This window comes from Corvus brachyrhynchos, unplaced genomic scaffold (assembly GCF_000691975.1).
Source record: "Corvus brachyrhynchos isolate BGI_N302 unplaced genomic scaffold, ASM69197v1 scaffold365, whole genome shotgun sequence".
In the NCBI taxonomy this organism is placed as follows: Eukaryota; Metazoa; Chordata; class Aves; order Passeriformes; family Corvidae; genus Corvus; species Corvus brachyrhynchos.
In genome coordinates this window covers 766,917-784,476 of record NW_008239544.1, presented here as the reverse complement: position 1 = coordinate 784,476, position 17,560 = coordinate 766,917, and the positions used below count along the sequence as shown (strand labels likewise).

The window sequence follows — 17,560 nt, the reverse complement described above, 5'->3', positions numbered from 1 at the left end:
CTCAGGAATTTCCTAATTTAATGCTGCATAGAGGAGGCAGGAATAGGAGGTAGCAGGAGAAAGGAAATTTCCTTTTCTCTGCCTGCCACCAAGAGTATCCAGCACAGAACAGCCCTTGTACCTTCCAAGAGCACTGATGCAAGAAGGGAAAAAAATAATTAAGGGGAAAACGTGGCAAACGCCCTTGGGTTGTCGGAGAGGGGCTGATAACATCAACCTTTGTGCTGTCAGCTTGTTCGGAGCCTTCAGTGGGGTTCCTTGAGCGCTCCTGTGACTTTAAAGGCTGGGTGGAGGCGCCTGCCAGCAGCCGCTATTGTTTTAATGCGAAATGCCAAAGGGGTTATTCCAGTCAGGCTCTGTGATTGCCCTTCTCCACGTGAAGGGATCGATAAAGCCTTTTCTGCGCAGGGGATGTGAAGTCAAGTAGAACCTCACAAATAATGACATTTGATTGTGGTCCTCTGAGCGTATGAACCAGCCATCGATCGGAGCTCGCTGAGCTGCCCGTCTCCGGGGGCTGCCCATCTCCGGGGGCTGCCCATCTCCGGGGGGCTCTTCCAGCCTGTTAACACATTAGAAGCAATTTTGGGTGCACGGGGGTTGAAGCTTGGCACCCACACTTGGAGCTGACTGCTCATCCCAAGGAGGATCTCACCGGGAATGACCGGCAGAGCAAGGACACCTGTGCTGTGGCAAACAGCAAGAAGCGACATTCCCGGCTTCCATTGACAGCTGCGCTCTTCTCCTTGCGGTGTTACCCTGGCTTTGGTGCCCTGGGTGGCGTTGGTGGAGCGAGGAGAGCGGAGCAGGAGGCAGAGCCCGGCTGGTGTGGCTCCAGCCCGAGGTGCCGCCTGCCAGGCGGAGCGGCTGGGCTGGAGCCAGGCTGAGCGATTGCCAGAGGGCTCCCGTTAACACGAGTGGTGATTCCATCTCTTGGCCGCGAGCCCAAACTGGCAACCGGCTGTGTTTGTCTCATGTCTATATTGACACAGCATCTGTGGGCCATTTGCTCTGGAAATTAAAGCTGTGCAACTAAAGGCTGCTGCAGCCCAGGGATGCAAAAACAAGCCGGGCTGTGTGATTGCTGAGAAGGACAGGGAGGGTGATCGCTGAAAGGCTCACCTGGTGGGCAGGGAATGTTATGTTTTAATCAGAATAAATGAAGGAAAGGATTGTTGGAATCTCTCCTGCAGCAAACGGGTTTATGTGGTGGTGCAAAACACTGAGCTGGGCAGGAGCTGAGCTGTTCTTGGTGCCACTTGATGCTCTCTGTGGGCTCCCTTAGAAGGCAGGAGATGCTCCAGACAGGAGCTTCTGGTTTGGCTTTCAGGCTTTTGTGACGGAGAAAAGCTCCAAGAGTTTGCCGAAACACAGGGAGTGACCTTTGTGCTGTGTTTGATCAGTGATCCCTGCAAATCGCACAATCCTGGAGGTTGGAAAAGCCCTCCAGGTCATGGAGTCCAACCTGTGACCGATCCCCAGGTGTGAGCACTGAGTGCCACCTCCAGTCCTTCCCTGAGCACCTCCAGGGGTGGGGACTCCATCCATTACCTTGGACAGGGAGCAGGGACAAATATTAGGAATGTGCTTAAACTATTGATCCCTGCGTGTTGTTATCAGCAATAACAATTAATGCCATTAGTCTGACAATAAACAGCTTCCAGGGAGCAACAGGACAGTTTGGTTTTGGGTGGTGGTGTCTTGGTGGGTAGGACAGGCTTAGGCAGCCCTTGGCTCTTCTCCAGCTCCAGACATCACCATATCTGTACAAAAGAAATAATATTGAATTTTATATATTTATATCTTTTTTTTTTACTCGTTTGTTGATGAACAGAAAATCCTTGAAGCTCTCTCTGCAGGTTGAATATTGACTCTCACGCAGGACATAAAAATAGCAATATTCCATTTCATTTGCAGGGATAAAGTTGGAATGCCTTAGAAATGTCCTAAAATGGTATTCTTGGGTTTTTATTTATTTACCTATTTGATTTTTCTCCACTAGACTGCTTTTCAAGAGGGCACTGAGTGCTTAAATTAGAATGACAGGTAGCTTTGGGCTGGTGGCATCAGGCAAATTGTCCCAGCACTTTCTTTCCTGGGAAGCTTTGGGATTGAGTTTTGGAGTCTGGGCTACAAGGATTTCCTAGGAAACACGAGATAAAATAGAAACAGAGCAATGTCTAAACAAACACCCGAGAGACGAAAATCTTTCACACTGAAGCATTCGCAGCCGAGGAGCATTGTACCAATTAGCAGGCTCTTAATTAAATTGCTTGTTTGATTTGCATCCAAATTATAATTTGGATGTTATGGAGGCTTTGATACCTTTTCATTAGCTGGTCCTTTTGTGGGGGAGAAAAAAACCCACAAAAATCTCTTTTCCCTGTGTGTTTCAGAGGCCTGTGGCGTCACAGGGTGGAAAGGTCAATCAGTTTTGTATCCATTTAAAGTCCATTATTGGTAGGGCCACTCCAACCTATCAAGCAACTCCCTTATTTTTCCAGTCAGTGATTCAGGAATCTATAGCTCTGTGCAGATAAATGGGATTTCATGGGCTTCTAAACTTCTTGCTTTATTGAAAAGCAGAATATTAACTGCTCCACTGACCAGCTGTCCATTAAAAACATGGGATATTTTTAGAAAATTGTTTGCCAATCAAATCCTACCAACATCTGTAGAGAGCCTTTTCAGTTTGTTTTATAAGCAAATGCTACAGCTGCTTTCCCACTTCCATTGAAACATTCCCATTTACCTGCTCTCCATGTCTCTGTCCGTGTCTCGGGGCACTTTGGGGATTGTAAGGAACAGCGTGGGAGCTGGAATTGTAAAACCCAGCTTTAACAAGTCCATTTGGGGCCGGGCCTCGCTGGGCTGGTGGGGCCCTGCTTTATTGGCTTCTCAGGGAAATGAGTGCTTTTGCATTTTTGGCTCTTCCCGGGGTTTAAATGGGCTCTGTTGGCCCTGGAGGCTGCAGGCCAGGGATTAGGGAGCTCCCAACTGGCTAATCAGGGCTGGGAGGGGAGCAGGAGCTGGCAGGGCTTCGGGGCAGATGGAAATGGCAACTCTGGTGCCCAGCGAGCACTTAACCCCTTGCTGCTCCCAGTTGCTCTCCCCGGGAGATTCCCAGTACCTGTGCCCTTCATATCCACTGCTGCTGCAGGGAAAACCCCACCTTGTGCCCCCCAGATTGTCAGAGACGGGAATGTGGGAATGTCTCCACTCCCTTCATCCCCACTGGCATGGCCAGGGCCAGCTGAGTCCCTCAATACCAGTTTGCCATGAATCAAATCAAAACCACACCAGTTTTTTTAAAAATTAACCAGATTTGCTTCATTCTTCAGAGAAACTGATCCTTGAGGTGCTGGCAGGGGGGTTTTCAGGGAGGCTGGCAGGTGCCTGCTGCCTCTCAGGGTGTCTGGATGTTTCTCCTGGGGTTTTGGTTTTGATCAGAAGTGCCAAGCGATCCCATCTTCCTGGGGCGTTCCAAAGCCTTAAAAACCAGAGAGAAAACACTTCCCACATGCAGAATTTTAATGATTAAATGCTTCCACCTCTTTGTCTTTTGTTCTGCCATTTCATTTTAATGAATATTTCATTGGGATTATATTTTTATAAGACAAGAATTCACGGCCTTGCTTCAGCTCTTATGTCAGTGCCACACCACTTGGTCACCTTATTTTACCCCTCCAGCTCAGAATGTGTTTTGCAGACTGCACTCTTGGTTTAAAATAATTCTGAGGTTCGTTGGTGTTTTGGAGCAAAGTGCTGGAGAAAGTGGCATCAACTCAGATTTTGCTGCCTGCCCTGCATCACCTTTGATGACCTCTCTCCTTTTTCCTGCAGGGCATTGATTTCTGTCCTGGCCAGAGTGTGTCTGGAGTGACAACGCACACCCAGGAGGAGCACACCTACCTGCCACTGCTCTTCCACCTGGGCAGGGACCCTGGTGAGAAGTTCCCATTGAGGTGAGCCACTTCATGAGGTTTCATGAAAACTCAGCAGTGTCAGCATTCAAAATTCATTTGCTTTGCTACCTGGTTCTTGAAATCTGCTTAAAAACTGTCCCAGAAAGCCACTCTGGGAAATAATGGCTTTCCTGCTGCGGCTTTTCCTCAGGAAAGAGAAAGGACCGAACCTTGTTTCCAGGTGGGCAGGTGAGGTGGGTGTGCACACGGACTTGTCAGTCTGGTTGTTCCTGTTCTGTGTCCTGCAGCCCCTCAGGGAGGAGGGAAACCCCCATTTTTGGGCAGGACAGGGCTGAGTGCAGCACAGCTGTGCAGTCAAACAGAGCTGCTGGGGAGTTGTGCCCTGGAACTGGGAGTTCTGGGGCCAGGGAAGAAACAAGCAGTGGTGTGTGGTGCTGGAATCTCTGGAGGGCAGACTGGTAACCTTCCAGTCTCCTACCCTGGCCAAGGGAGCTTCTCCAGAGGGTCTTTAGCAAGAGGACTTTGTGCCCAACCCTGCTCTCTGGCCTCGGGCTCTCCTGGCTGTCTGAATCCATTTTCCTCTCTCTAAGCCTGCTATTGTAATGTTTATCTCTGGCACACACCATGCCCTGAGAGATTCCCGCATGGATTTATGCAGGCAGCAGCCAGGAGAGCCCACAAAGAGCCCTGCCACCTCCAAAAACGCTCCCAAGGTGTCCCCACCTCCTTCCCTCCCTCCCTGCAGCAAATCCACGGACAAGCAGCCTCATCCCTCACCAGTGGCTCCGACTGGGAGAGTGTGGAAATAAATCCAGAGGGAACAAGTGCTGCTGGGACTGCCTGCCCAGAACTGGGTTTGTGCAGCAGCCTGGAGAGGCAGAGATGTTTTCTGAGCTGACAGGGCTGCAATTACTCAACTGTTTTGAATAATTGAGTGGACACACTCAGCCTATTCCTTCCAGAGGAACTGAGCCCGTGCTGTCCACTGAATGTTTTCACTGGAGAGAGGAGGGGAGGGAAAATATTTCCATTCTCTCTCTAGCTTAACAGAGCACTTTGGAGGTGCATCAGGCAGTGGGTAAAGCTCTCTGGGAGCTCTGCTTCCACGGCATTCCAGCACTAATGAGTGAAGCACAGCTGCAGCTCCAGGGCTGTAAATACAGCTCAGTGGAACTAAACTGGGCTGGGGTTCCAGGCGAGAGCTGGGCAGTTTAACAACTGTTTTATTTCCCAAGGGCTTGGAGTGCCAGGACACAGGGAATGGCTTCCCACTGCCAGAGGGCAGGGATAGATGGGATATTGGGGAGAAATTCCTCCCTGTGTGAGGGTGGTGAGGCCCTGGCACAGGGTGCCCAGAGCAGCTGTGGCTGCCCCTGGATCCCTGGCAGTGCCCAAGGCCAGGCTGGACATTGGGGCTTGGAGCAGCCTGGGACAGTGGGAGGTGTCCCTGCCCATGGCAGGGGGTGGAATAGGATGGGCTTTAAGGCCCCTCCAACCCAAATCAGGCTGGGATGCTGTGATTCTGTTTTAGGAAATGAGTGTACAGAAATAACCACTTTTTCCAAAAATCAAACAAAGGGGTAGCGGTGACTGAACTGTAGCTCGCCTGCTGTGTTTGTCACCTGTGTCACCTGCTCCAGGCAACCCTGCCTTGCCAGGGGATTGCACTGGATGATCTCTAGAACTGCCTCCCAACCCTAAATACTCACATTGTGTTTGGGATTCTGTGACAGTGTTTGTGTTTCCTCTGGATTCAAGGCAGAGGAGCTCTTCCCTCAGAGGTGTTTGCAGCACCTGCTTCCCTGTGATTTCTCTGTTCCTTCCCACCACCATGGAGTGAGCATTGAAACAAATTCCAGGGTTCCATCTGCAATCATTTCTCATATGGCTGCATTGATTTTTTGGATATTCACAAGCTGTTGCTTTGATTGAATTTTATGGCAAGATTATGCCCCGATTATGGAGAGCTGTGCTGGTGTTTATTATGCAGCCCCTAATAGAAACCCTCTTTTTAGCAAGCCACTCTTCCTTTCTCCAGCACATTCTGCTGCTATTGTCTCCTCTCTGGTCACAATGGAAAACTCATGGGAAGTGGGTCTCCTCTATCGAATGTGGTAATTAAATTATCCTCATTTGTGGAGCTGTTCCTGGTGTGTATTTTTATTTAGCTTAATTATCCCCCTTGGCAGGGATCCTGCTGGGAGTCCCGACACTAATGTTTCTCCAAAGGGAATCCAGCATCCTCCTCCCAGCCTGCATCTGTCTGTCCCTACATGCTGGCTCTGTTCTCCCTGCCTGCTTTTGCTCACTTTCTATTACATTTATTCCTTATTTAGTGCAGCCTTTTCTTCTCCCTTGAAATAATTTTAACAATCTCTCATCTCTCTTGATTTACGTGAATTTGGAGCGGGGTCACGTGCAAAGGCACCAGCAGTGGGTGTCAGTGCTGCTCAGGGAGGCCTGGCATCACAGGCACCTCCAGAGGGATTTGCTGCTTCTAGATTTGGGATCTCAGAGCCAGGGAATCCCAGGAATCAGCAGCTCAGTCGCCTGCAGCAACACCCTGTCCTGCAGGACACGCAGAGACAATTCTTCAAGGCTGCAATTTCACAGATTCAGGGAATGTTTAAGACTGGAAAAAACCTTTAGGACCATCAAGTGCCTTTAACCTGGCCCTGCCAAGCCCACCACTGCTTGGGTTGGAACGAGATGAGCTTTAAGGTCTCTTCCCACCCAAACCATTCCATGATTCTGTTACTCTGCATTAGGAAGATGAGTGGATAGAAATAACTTCTTTTTCCAAAAATCCAACAAAGCTTTTCAGTCTTTGTTGAAGTGGCTGCTAAAGGGATGCCTGAGGATGCAAGTCCTGCCAGATCCAGAGGCAGCAGGTGACATGTTCAGCTCCCTGCCTTCCTTGGTGAGGCAGGACAAGTCCTTCCTCTTCCTCCCACGGTTCGCTGCATTTCCTGGAGCCTGCCTGCAAACAATCCCAGCCAAAGGAGCTCCCACAGGAGCACTTTCCATGCAGTGCAGAAACTGCTCAGGCAATTCCAGGCAGGTCCTGTCAGCGTACTGGGGACGCGTCTGGCAGGGCTGAGCCATCTGGCACCCTGCACTTGTTTTCCCTCCTTGTGCTGCATCCCTGCCCTCAGCTGCTCTGGGAACAGCAGGGCTGGGACTTCTCTTGCTGCTGCTGCCCCTCTGGGTTTGGCTGGATCCCCCCTGCACCTCAGTTTCTGCCAAGGGACACAGTTATGTTTGCTCCTTTGCCTTGACATATCATGGAATCCTGGAATGGTTTGGGTTGGAGGGACCTTAAAGCTCATCCAGTCCCACCCCTGCCACGGGCAGGGACACCTTCCACTGTCCCAGGCTGCTCCAAGCATTGTCCCGCCTGGCCTGGGCACCTGCCCGGGACCAGCTGCTCTGGGCACCCTGTGCCAGGGCCTGCCCACCCTCCCAGGGAGGAATTCCTTCCCAATATCCCATCTAATCTGGCAGTGGGAAGCCCTTCACCTGTCCTGTCTCTCCATCCCATGTCCAAAGTCCCTCTCCAGCTCTCCTGGGGCCCCTTTAGGCCATTCTGTAGGAATTACCTCATCCCTGGTGGTGAGAAACGAACCCTTTGTGCCTTTGTCACCTGAGAGATTGCCTGGATCAGTACAGGCTGGGGGACAGAAAATATCTTTTTTTATAGCTCTCAACTTTAAACCATAACTAAGAATGTGTGTTAGGCAGCACAGAAAGCAGAAGTATTTCCCTGAGTCTGAGCAGGGCTTTGTTTCCTCCGTGGATGCAATAACTGCCCTTGTTACCAAATTTATCCAAATGCAGAACTAAAAGATCTGATAGGTTTTTTTCCTTGGCCAGTATTCTGTTATCTTTGGGCTATGGTGTGTGTGCTAAGTACCACCGAGGGAACTTGTTTCTCCAGTGTGACAAATTCAGTAAAATTATCTGTTGGTACCATCTTCACGAGCAGTTGTCAGATTTATTATCTGAGTCAGGTTATTGTTTATACAGACATTTACCCACATATATATATATTAAAAAAAGCAAAGCTGGCACAGCTAAAAATACAGTTACTAAAATACCTAATGCAGCCTGAAGTAGGAAAACTGTTTTTAAAGCCAAAGAATTTATAACAGAAATCTCTGAAATTCTGCCAGTTTGAGCCAGAGGTGCAAAGCTGAATAACAAGTAAGGACAGGGTAAGCAGAGCCTGCTCACACCTTGCTCTTACTCCAGGTTTGTAGCAGCTTCTGCTCTGAGCAATGAGTTTATTGAATTATGAACATCAAAATTCCTGTGTTTTACTTAGGGCAATGGATTTTACTATTATGGAAGAAAATGGAAGTGATAAGGCTTGGTTGATGAACATAATGATTTTAGAACACATTAATTAAGAAGAGAGCTCACAAGTGCCTATTTCGAGCAGATGGAAAATTCAGGAAATCATCAGAGAGGTAATTGCAGTGGTTATGGAGCCAGAAAAAAAGGGAAGGAGCTCCTGAAGGGAAGCTAAAGGGGAAAGGATCTGATAGAAAAGTTGCCAGTCTCACCTTAGTTCTCAGGGCACAAACCTGGCTGTGGGGAAGAGAGAGAAGGTGCAAAACAGGGGAGAAAATGTGAATAACAACAAAGAGCCCAGGGGAGACGCTGACTCCTCATCTTGGAAAGAGGGAAATGGTGCCAGCTGCACTGCAGGGGAGAATTAGCAGCTGCCACAGGAGAGGTGACACTAAAAGGGTGGAAACTGTGGATAAGGAGCCTCAGAGGTGGCTCCATGGAGCACCAACCACGCCAGGGCTGCATGCAGGAAGGTGGGAAGAAGCAGGTGAGCCAGGTGTGGCTGGTACAGAGCCAGCTCGGAGGGAAGAGGGGGAAATAAAATCCACCTGTGGAGGTGAATCATCAGCCTGGAGACTGGCAATGGACACAAACACGTCTGGGGCCATGGCTGCCCTTTCCCAGTCTCTGTGACTCGGGGTTCACCAGCCCACAACCGTGCAGCTGTTCTGGGTGGAGTGATGCTGCATGGAAAGGAATATTGGGAGAAAAAAGCTGCACGAACCAGCTGCAAGAAATGCAAAATGCAGTTTGGAGTGGGCGTCATCATCATCATCTCCACAGACAGGCCCGGGCAGTGCTGCAGCCACAAGAAAGTGGCCTGAAGAACACAGTGCTTAAGTTCTGATTCAGAAATACCACTGCAAATTAAACTTCAGGAATAGCACTGAGAAGTGAACTTCAGGAATAGCACAGAAGCAGCCAGCAGGAGGATCAGTGGATAGCTGTTGTTTCCTGTCACCTGCTCACACACAGATGAGGCCTTTACTACTCTGCCTTTATCCCCTTTGCCGTTTCAATGCTGTGGTTCCCCGCAGTGAAGTCCAGCAGAAAGGCAGGATTCTGGGCGCTGGGGAGGGAAATTTCCATGAAAATAGGTGAGCAGGTAGAGGATCAGCACCATCGAATCTCCTTGCTGCAGGGAGGGTGCTGATCATCACGGCTTGGACTCCACGGTCCTGGAGGCCTTTTCCAACCTGAACGATTTGGGGATTCCAAGGTTTCCTGTGGCTCAGTGGCCACATGCCCCTCATGTCTCCAGGGGTGCATCTGGGCCCCAAAATGCTGACTTGGGGTCAGGGCCACGTTCACTCCTTGATTCCTCATTTGTTTTCCTTTGGCTCCTCTGAGTCTCTGCAGTAATTCCAGCAGCAGAGCCCCAAACCTGTCTCTGCCTCCTGCATTGTGCAGACCTGAAATTGTGAATAAACTTGATAATAGAAGAGAGGAACAGAGGAAGACTGAATAATAAGACAAGATCAAGACTTGGATACCGCGGTGCTGCGAAGCCTCAAAGCACTGATAACAGATAAAATCAAATTATCAGAATCTGGGTGTATTTCACAATTAAAAATAATGGTTTTAATTAAAATAATTCCAGGGGAGAAGGAAGTAAAGTATCATTAGCCACGTTTCATGCTCTTCCCATAACTTCATATCAAGCAGAGAGCTGCTATTCCTAGAACCATGGAATCCTGGAATGGTTTGGGTTGGAAGGGACCTTTAAAGCTCATCCTGTTCCACCCCCTGCCATGGGCAGGGACACCTTCCACTAAACCAGGCTGCTCCAAGCCCTGTCCAGCCTGGTGTAGAGCCCTTTGTCAGGTTTCTGTGAATCCCATTCTAGGATTTTTTTATAATACATCATTCCCATTTTCTCCAGGCCTCTCAGTAACGCCGCGGTCCCATCACTCCCAGGCCAGACACTGCGCTGTGCATCAGCAGGATGAGGTGTAAAACATCTTGAAATCCTGCTGGAAACGCTCCTGGATTTGTTTGGGTGCTGGTCTGTTTGAGGGTGCATTTAACGATGGCAGAGAATTGGCCCCGAAGGTGAAAGCCCAAGGACCACAGGATTAAAGCAGAGTTTTAACCCTGTGTGAGCCAAACCCTCCTCCCTGCAGGGCTGGGTTTGCTGGGAGGGCACTCTGGGGTTAACCAGCAGAGCAGGTTCCAGCGGAGCTGTGGGGGGAGGATGGGAGCAGATTGCCAAGGCACAATTACCGTAAATGAAGGAAGCACAGCCCACACCTGTGCCTGGGACCCCGCGCTCCAATCCAGCCCTGATTGCATCTCCAGGGACTTCCCGGAGGTAAAGTGTCAATTAGTGTAATGACCCTGGACTTTGTCCACTCTGTTCCCTCGTTCTGAGCGTGGAATAATTTCATGGACGCTGGGGGATCTCTTTTAGCAAACTCCTCACAACGCCACCTGCTCACCCTCTCATTCTTGCAGTGCTATTCCCAGCTCTCCTTCCCGGGATTGCTGAACTGGAATATGAAATGCAGCACGCCCAGGGCTCCATCCTCGCAGACAATGGTGCCCAGACACCTGTACAGATAATTCCACCTCTTTTTGGAACAGGGAATGTAGCAAACCTTGCCTTGCAGCCGAGGCCAGCATATGCATTCCAGGAAAGGATGGGACTCCAGGTAGGAGAGGTTCCCAGCTGCCTTAACAACTCAGACTGATTACCATGAGGTAATGATCCCCATTTTACATGCAAATTCGAGGCACTCATGCAGATTTTGTCTCAAAATGCACTTGCTTAGGGCTGGAGGCAGTTTTAACTCCTGTGCAGTCAGTAAATACTTCACAAATCCATGGATGAGGAATTTTGGGACGTTGTAGAGCTGAACAGGAATATCTGAGGAAAAACTGAGCTTAGCTGAGCCAGGAATCTCCATAGAGCCAAGGCAGGAAAAGCAGCCCCTATGGAATGGGGTCATGAAAAGAAAACCAGCCTCCATGGAGCAGAGTCAGATGGGACATTGGGAAGGAATTGTTCCCTGGGAGGGTGGGCAGGCCCTGGCACAGGGTGCCCAGAGCAGCTGGGGCTGCCCCTGGATCCCTGGCAGTGTCCAAGGCCAGGCTGGACATTGGGGCTTGGAGCAGCCTGGGACAGTGGGAGGTGTCCCTGCCCATGGCAGGGGTGGGATGGGATGGGCTTTACATCCCTTCTGCCCCAAACCATTCCAGAGTTGTCGGATTCTATGAAATTGGGGAGCTTCTCAGGATACTCTGGATTTCAGGGTGGTCCATCAGCTCTCTCCACCAGGCTGCAGCCGGCTGGGTGTGAGAGCAGCAGCTCCGTTTGCTCCAGCTCCTCATCCCTCATTCCCTTCCGGCTCTCTATCAGCACAGCTCAGGCCCAGCCCCACAATCAGCCTCTCCCTGGCTGCCTGCCGAGGTGGGATATTTATAGGGTTTACTGGAAACTCTTGGCACATTGCTGGCCTTCGAAATGTGATTGTTTTGCAGAGAAGGAAATTAGCTGGTGGCCAGCTCGGCCTGGGAGCAGAGGGAGCTCAGGACCCAGCTGCATTGTTTCTTTTATCTTCAGAAGGAATTTGCCGCTCTCTGTGGGGTTGTTGGTGTTTTTTTAAGTGGCTCTTAACATGATGGACAAAGTGAGATCATTGTTAGGAATCCTGCATTTCAGAAATACTTGAGGTGTGAGTGAAGTGCACCCTGAGTCACTCCAACAAGTACCTACTGGAGGAATCGGGTGGATCAGGATCTGGTAGTTTATAACCATGTTTGAGGCATGGCAGATGGGTCCCAGCTTGGAATAATCAAGCTGTAATGGAAGAATGTGGATGGGGCAGAACCTCGGGATGTTGTGGAATGGGGGAGGTATTCTTGTCTTGGACAAGGCCCTTCTATTCTTCTCCTCTCTGTTTGCATAATTTTAGTTCATTTCCTTGGTGATTGTGGAGTTTAACCGGCCCAGGGCTGTGTTTGAAACCCTTCCTGAGAACACTCTTGTAAAACAAAATATTGACATTCCCTTCGCTTCCCTACAACAAACGCCTCCGCCTGGGGCAGGTGTTCCAGGAGAGCTCTTGGAAGATTGGGGGGTGAGTGTGGAGAGCTGGTGACCTCAGGTGGGACACGCTGGAAGGGTTGCCTTGGGAAATTTCTGTCCTAAGCCGTCTGGGAAAGTGTTTGTCCTGTGTCTGGGAAGTCTCCCTTGATCATCATTTAAAGGACAGCTTGAGGACGGCCCAGAAATGCCCTTTTATTTGCTAACACCGTTCCCTTGGGAACCCACATGAGCTCGCAGCAGATCTGCACGAGGAGGAAACCTTTGGGGCCCCTGGAGCAGCAGTTTGGAAAGCTGATCTGCTGGCAGCCAGGTGATTTCTGGGGAGGACAAGCCACTGCCATCCTCGTTGCCCTAAGCAGAGCACCTGTACCCTGTCAGCCTGGATTTCCTTCCCTACAGACCCGTGGGCAGCTGGCAGGATGTGTGCACATCTCCTCCCTCCTTGTGGCTCAGGGAAAGTCTTGTGGCCCAGCCTGGTGATGTGGACACCACAGTGAAGCCCCAGCAGTAACTCCTGTGTCTCTCCCGTTCCAGTTTTGCCAGTGAGGAATACCAGCAGGCCGTGGAGCGCATCTCGGGGCTGGTGCAGCAGCACAGGGCCACCCTGGTGCCAGGCCAGCCCCAGCTGAACGTGTGTGACCAGGCTGTCATGGTGAGTGCCTAAAGCACAAATGCACTGGGGAATCCTTGGATTAAAATACATTTTGTAAAGGTTTCATAAAATGTCAGCACTGGGAAGGGATGGAGGAGAGATGCACGGTCACCTGTTGGTAGCGTCCTTCCTTAGAGGCAGGGCAGATCCTTCTCCTTTCTAACCCCCTTCTGCAAATCTCAAAAGTCACAGAATCCTGGAATCCTGCAATGGTTTGGGTGGGAAGGGACCTTAAAGCCCATCCAGTCCCACCCCTGCCATGGGCAGGGACACCTTCCACTGTCCCAGGCTGCTCCAAGCCCCAATGTCCAACCTGGCCTTGGACATTGCCAGGGATCCAGGGGCAGCCCCAGCTGCTCTGGGCACCCTGTGCCAGGGCCTCCCCACCCTCACAGGGAGGAATTCCTTCCCAATATCCCATCCAACCCTGCCCTCTTTGTTCTGAGTCCTCCATGGGACAGTGCCTCTTTTTCAGTGGTGTATCTTTGGTCTTGCTCTGTCTCCTCCAATTCCCCCCCATGCCGGAAGTTTCCAAAGTCTTTATTGAATTGAACATTTTCAGTTCTGTTTTCTCCTTCATGTTTCCATTGGAAAGTTACAGTTTGGCTCCCCTGTCAAACACTGCTTGGTTTGTTGAGAACCTGGGAAAGAAACAGGATAATCTGGGGGAGGCTGTCAGTTGACAGGAGGTTGTGGAGTCTGAGGGAATGTGTCTGTGGGCTGACACAAAATAGTAACAGGCAAAATCGTCCTGCTGCAGAAATAATCTCCTGAATCAGTCAGAACCTGCTGCCTCTGGTCTGTCACCAGCAAGGAACAAAATGTGGAGCTGTGTCCCCTCAGTAACAAGGCAAAGATCTTCCTTAGCTTTGTCCCATCTCTTTATTTTTGGATGTTAAATAGGAAAAAGATTTGAGGGCCCATTGTTTCTTTGTTGTTCTCTTTCCTTATTCAACTTTTCCCTTAATAAACTCTGTTCTCTGCTCCTCTGGGACCTTTGGGATTCAGGCACTGTCCCCAGGGCCTGGCTGCTGCCAGAGCCCTGCACTGCAAAGGCATTTCTTCCCAAACTGCTTCACAAGCTGAAGGCCATCAGAGGCAGAAAGGGGGCTGGGGGGATCCTAATCCCAGGGGGAATGTTTCAATCCCAGCAGGAAACACTGGGAGTTTTCCAATCTGTGTACACCCCTCACAGGATAACCCCATGGTCACTACACTAAAATGTCAGGCACCAGATTGCTGCCTTTGAGACCAGAAATGAAGATAAGCAAATCTTTTTAGGGTGATTGTATTGCTGGGGTAGACTGGGGCCTAAATCTGGTTTTGGGGGATGCTGGGAGATAAAGATCGTTTACTGACAATATCTCCTGTCACCTGTTTATTTGATAAGGGTGTTTGATGTATTTGGGAGAGAGAAGAATTGTCTTTACTTTTACATAATCAAAGTGTGTGGAAGTGTTCAAGGAAGTGTCCAAAGCCATGGAGGGACAGGACACAGGGAATGGCTTCCCACTGCCAGAGGGCAGGGATGGATGGGATATTGGGGAGAAATTCCTCCCTGTGAGGGTGGTGAGATCCTGGCACAGGTTGCCCAGAGCAGCTGTGGCTGCCCCTGGATCCCTGGCAGTGCCCAAGGCCAGGCTGGACATTGGGGCTGGGAGCAGCCTGGGGCAGTGGAAGGGGTGGCACTGGAGGGCTTTAAAGTCCCTTCCCACCCAGAGCATTGCAGGATTCCAGGACACAGAGGGATCATCCTGGGGCTCCTGCAGCCGTGGGTTGATGGAGGCACAGGAGCAGGGGAGGTTCTGCAGCCCATCTGTGCTGGGTCCCTCCAGCAGTGTCCAGGGAGCTCCCCCAGCTCCGGCTCTGCTGGGGAGGTGTGGGAGAAGCTGTTCCCTGCAGCTCGGGGCTGGCCTGGCTCGCAGCACACGTGGTGGTGTCCCCAGGGCTCCCAGCACAGACCAGCAACGGGACTGGGACTGCGAGACTGCAGCACAGACCAGTTATTGTTCTGCTTTTTCAAAAGAACAAGCATTTCATGTGTTCCTTTGGCTCTCGATTCCTTCTGCAGAGTGGTCTGAATTTTCCAGCCGCGGCCGCACATTTTAAACCAGAGAATTTAGAAAAGAGCATTAATTGTTCTGCAGGCCTGCGGAGCCCTCGGTGCAGAGGTGCCTCCAGCGCAGCTCCCTCTGTGGCTGCTCCTCTGCAGGAATAGCTGGTGTCTCACTGCCATCTGTTGTCAGCTCCGTGGAACACAAAAATCCTCCAGTGGTTTTTTTCCTGGGGTTGAGCTTTCCTTTTCCATAGGAATTTAATTCCAAGAAGACATAAATACTTGCAGGGTGAAAATCAGCAAAGTGAAAGGCAAGGGGTCAGAGTTGAAGAGGCCTTTAGTAAGGGACAGCAGTTTTTTTTTAGGAATGTCCCGTGGATGGACAGCCCTGAGAGAGGGAGGGACAGACAATGAACACAAAAGATTCCTGAAGGCAGAATGGCAATTGTTACCTGCCCTTCCCAGGACCACAATCCCAAATGTTAAATGGCAAAACCTCAATGAAATTAAAATGTTCACTTATCTGAACTCCTTCCTCCATGAATCCCTCTGGAAGCTGAGGCTGGCTGTGGCTCTCCTTGCTGGTGTCCTTTCCCTGTTGCACACATTCAGGTAGCTCAAGAAACATGGAAACAAGGAAAACAAATAGTTTTGGTGTGCAGGCACTGGAAGAGGTGTCTCAGGAATGCTTCCTGCTCCATCTGCTCATGGATTCATCCCTCACAATGCTCATTAAAATACCAGCATTCTTATCTCTCTCACACCCTTGGCCTTCTGCTGCCTTTGGCTACCTCGAGAAAGTGCCTGGATATTGCAGTGCTGAGAATGGGAACTCTCCTGGAATCCCAGGAAAAGCCTTCTGGTCTGGTTGCTCTGTGCTCCTGCAGGAGAGAAAGGAGGGACACCAGCATCCCAGCAAACCGGGAGAGGCCAGGAAGGACTGGTGTATCTCAGAAGAGGGAATCATCTGCTGCACAGGATTTGTAGCCTTCCCTCCAGCTTTTATTTGAGCAGTGTTTGGAGTGGGGAATTTTATGAGCCCAGAGGCTTCGGCTGCAAGAGGAGTTTCATTTTTCAAGCAGGACATAAAAGTGTCTTTGTGAGGATCATAAGGAGCTGGTCGGGGTGAGAGCTTAGCAGATACTTGGTGTGAATCATCTTTCTGTCTATTTTTGTTTGTTTTTACCAGAATTGGTCCCCTCCAGGCTGTGAGAAGCTTGGGAAGTGCCTGAAAGCGCCAGAGTCTGATCCTAAGAAATGCTCTTGGCCTCACTGATGGCTGCAGCCCTCCAGGACTACCCAGAGAGCCCGAGGCAGCTGGACATCCAGTTTCCAAAGCACTTCTGCTCCTGTTGGCACTCCTGTTTACACAGGAAGGGTGTGATGTGTGCATGATATCATCACTTGCCCTTCCAAAGGGCCAGTGTTTATATTCCTCATGCTCAGGGTTTAGCCTCCACTCCTCTCTTCTCCCAGTTGCTTCCCTAAATGGTAACTCCAGTGAGGATTGTTTCAGCTGGAAAAGCTCTCTGCACAGCCACGACTCTGCCATCAGCTCCGAAATGCCATGGATCACTCCTGCTCCTTCCACCCAACCTTGCTCACTCGGGTGCCCCAACAGGAGCCATGGGATGGGTCAGGAAGCTCGGAGCTGCCAGAGAGCCCTGCCCAAAGTGCCCGTGTTTTGTTTGCCTGTAACTTGTTGTTTTAACATTTGATTTCCATTGTGAACTCTGGACATCAACTTGTTTTTCCTTTCTCCCTAAATTTGTGAGTTCTGGGTGCAAACAAAGGATCCCATCCCTCCTGTTCACAGCTGAGGGGTTGGACACAGGGGGAACGCCCTGAGTTCCTTCCATGTGTAGCTGCAAACATTCCCTGGGTTATGGTTTAAGGAGAGGTGAGGATTTTGTTCAGGTAAGTGTTGGACTGGGGTTACAGCCCCTGCCAGTGCCTGAAAGGGCTCCAAGAGAGCTGGAGAGGAAAAGGGCTGGAGGGACAGGACACAGGGAATGGCTTCCCGCTGCCAGAGGGCAGGGATGGATGGGATATTGGGAAGGAATCCTCCCCTGTGAGGGTGGGCAGGCCGTGGCACGGGGTGCCCAGAGCAGCTGTGGCTGCCCCTGGATCCCTGGAACTGTCCAAGGCCAGGCTGGACACTGGGGCTTGGAGCAGCCTGGGATGGTGGAAGTGGGGTTACACCGGATGAGCTTTGAGGTCTTTTCCAACCCAAACCATTCCAGGATTCTGTTGCCTAATTGTCAGTGCAGGACGTTTGTGGGGAGCTGGGGGTCAGGTGTTCATTTCGGAGCTTTCCTTAATTTCCAGGATTCTGGGTCTGAAGCTGTTCCAAGTCACAGTTCCCATCTCGTGCTCTGGGCCCAGCCAAGGGCAGGCTCAGAAATGCCCCTTTGCATCAGCCCTTAACTCCTGACCCCGTTTCCAGCACACGCTCTCCGAGGAATTCTCCTTGTGCAAACTTTCCCCAGCCTGGGTGTAGCTCTCCTTTAGCCAGAGTTCCTGGG

At 50.6% G+C, this 17,560-nt stretch overlaps 1 protein-coding gene across 4 annotated transcripts in view; it reads left to right on the top strand.

The window, feature by feature from the left end:
* The window catches only part of GALNS (galactosamine (N-acetyl)-6-sulfatase), a 39,479-nt gene that overhangs the window by 20,717 nt on the left and 1,202 nt on the right, over positions 1-17,560 (top strand). For 2 of the 4 annotated variants that reach the window (XM_008639151.2, XM_017741394.1), the window contains 3 exons: positions 3,844-3,965; positions 12,862-12,979; positions 16,225-16,773. In XM_008639151.2, coding sequence (XP_008637373.1) covers positions 3,844-3,965; positions 12,862-12,979; positions 16,225-16,311 — 327 coding nt within the window. In that variant the 3' untranslated portion in view covers positions 16,312-16,773. Of the gene's footprint in view, positions 1-3,843; positions 3,966-8,250; positions 9,161-12,861; positions 12,980-16,224; positions 16,774-17,560 lie in introns of those variants that run through there. The other 2 variants (XM_017741392.1, XM_017741393.1) reach the window with 2 other exon arrangements.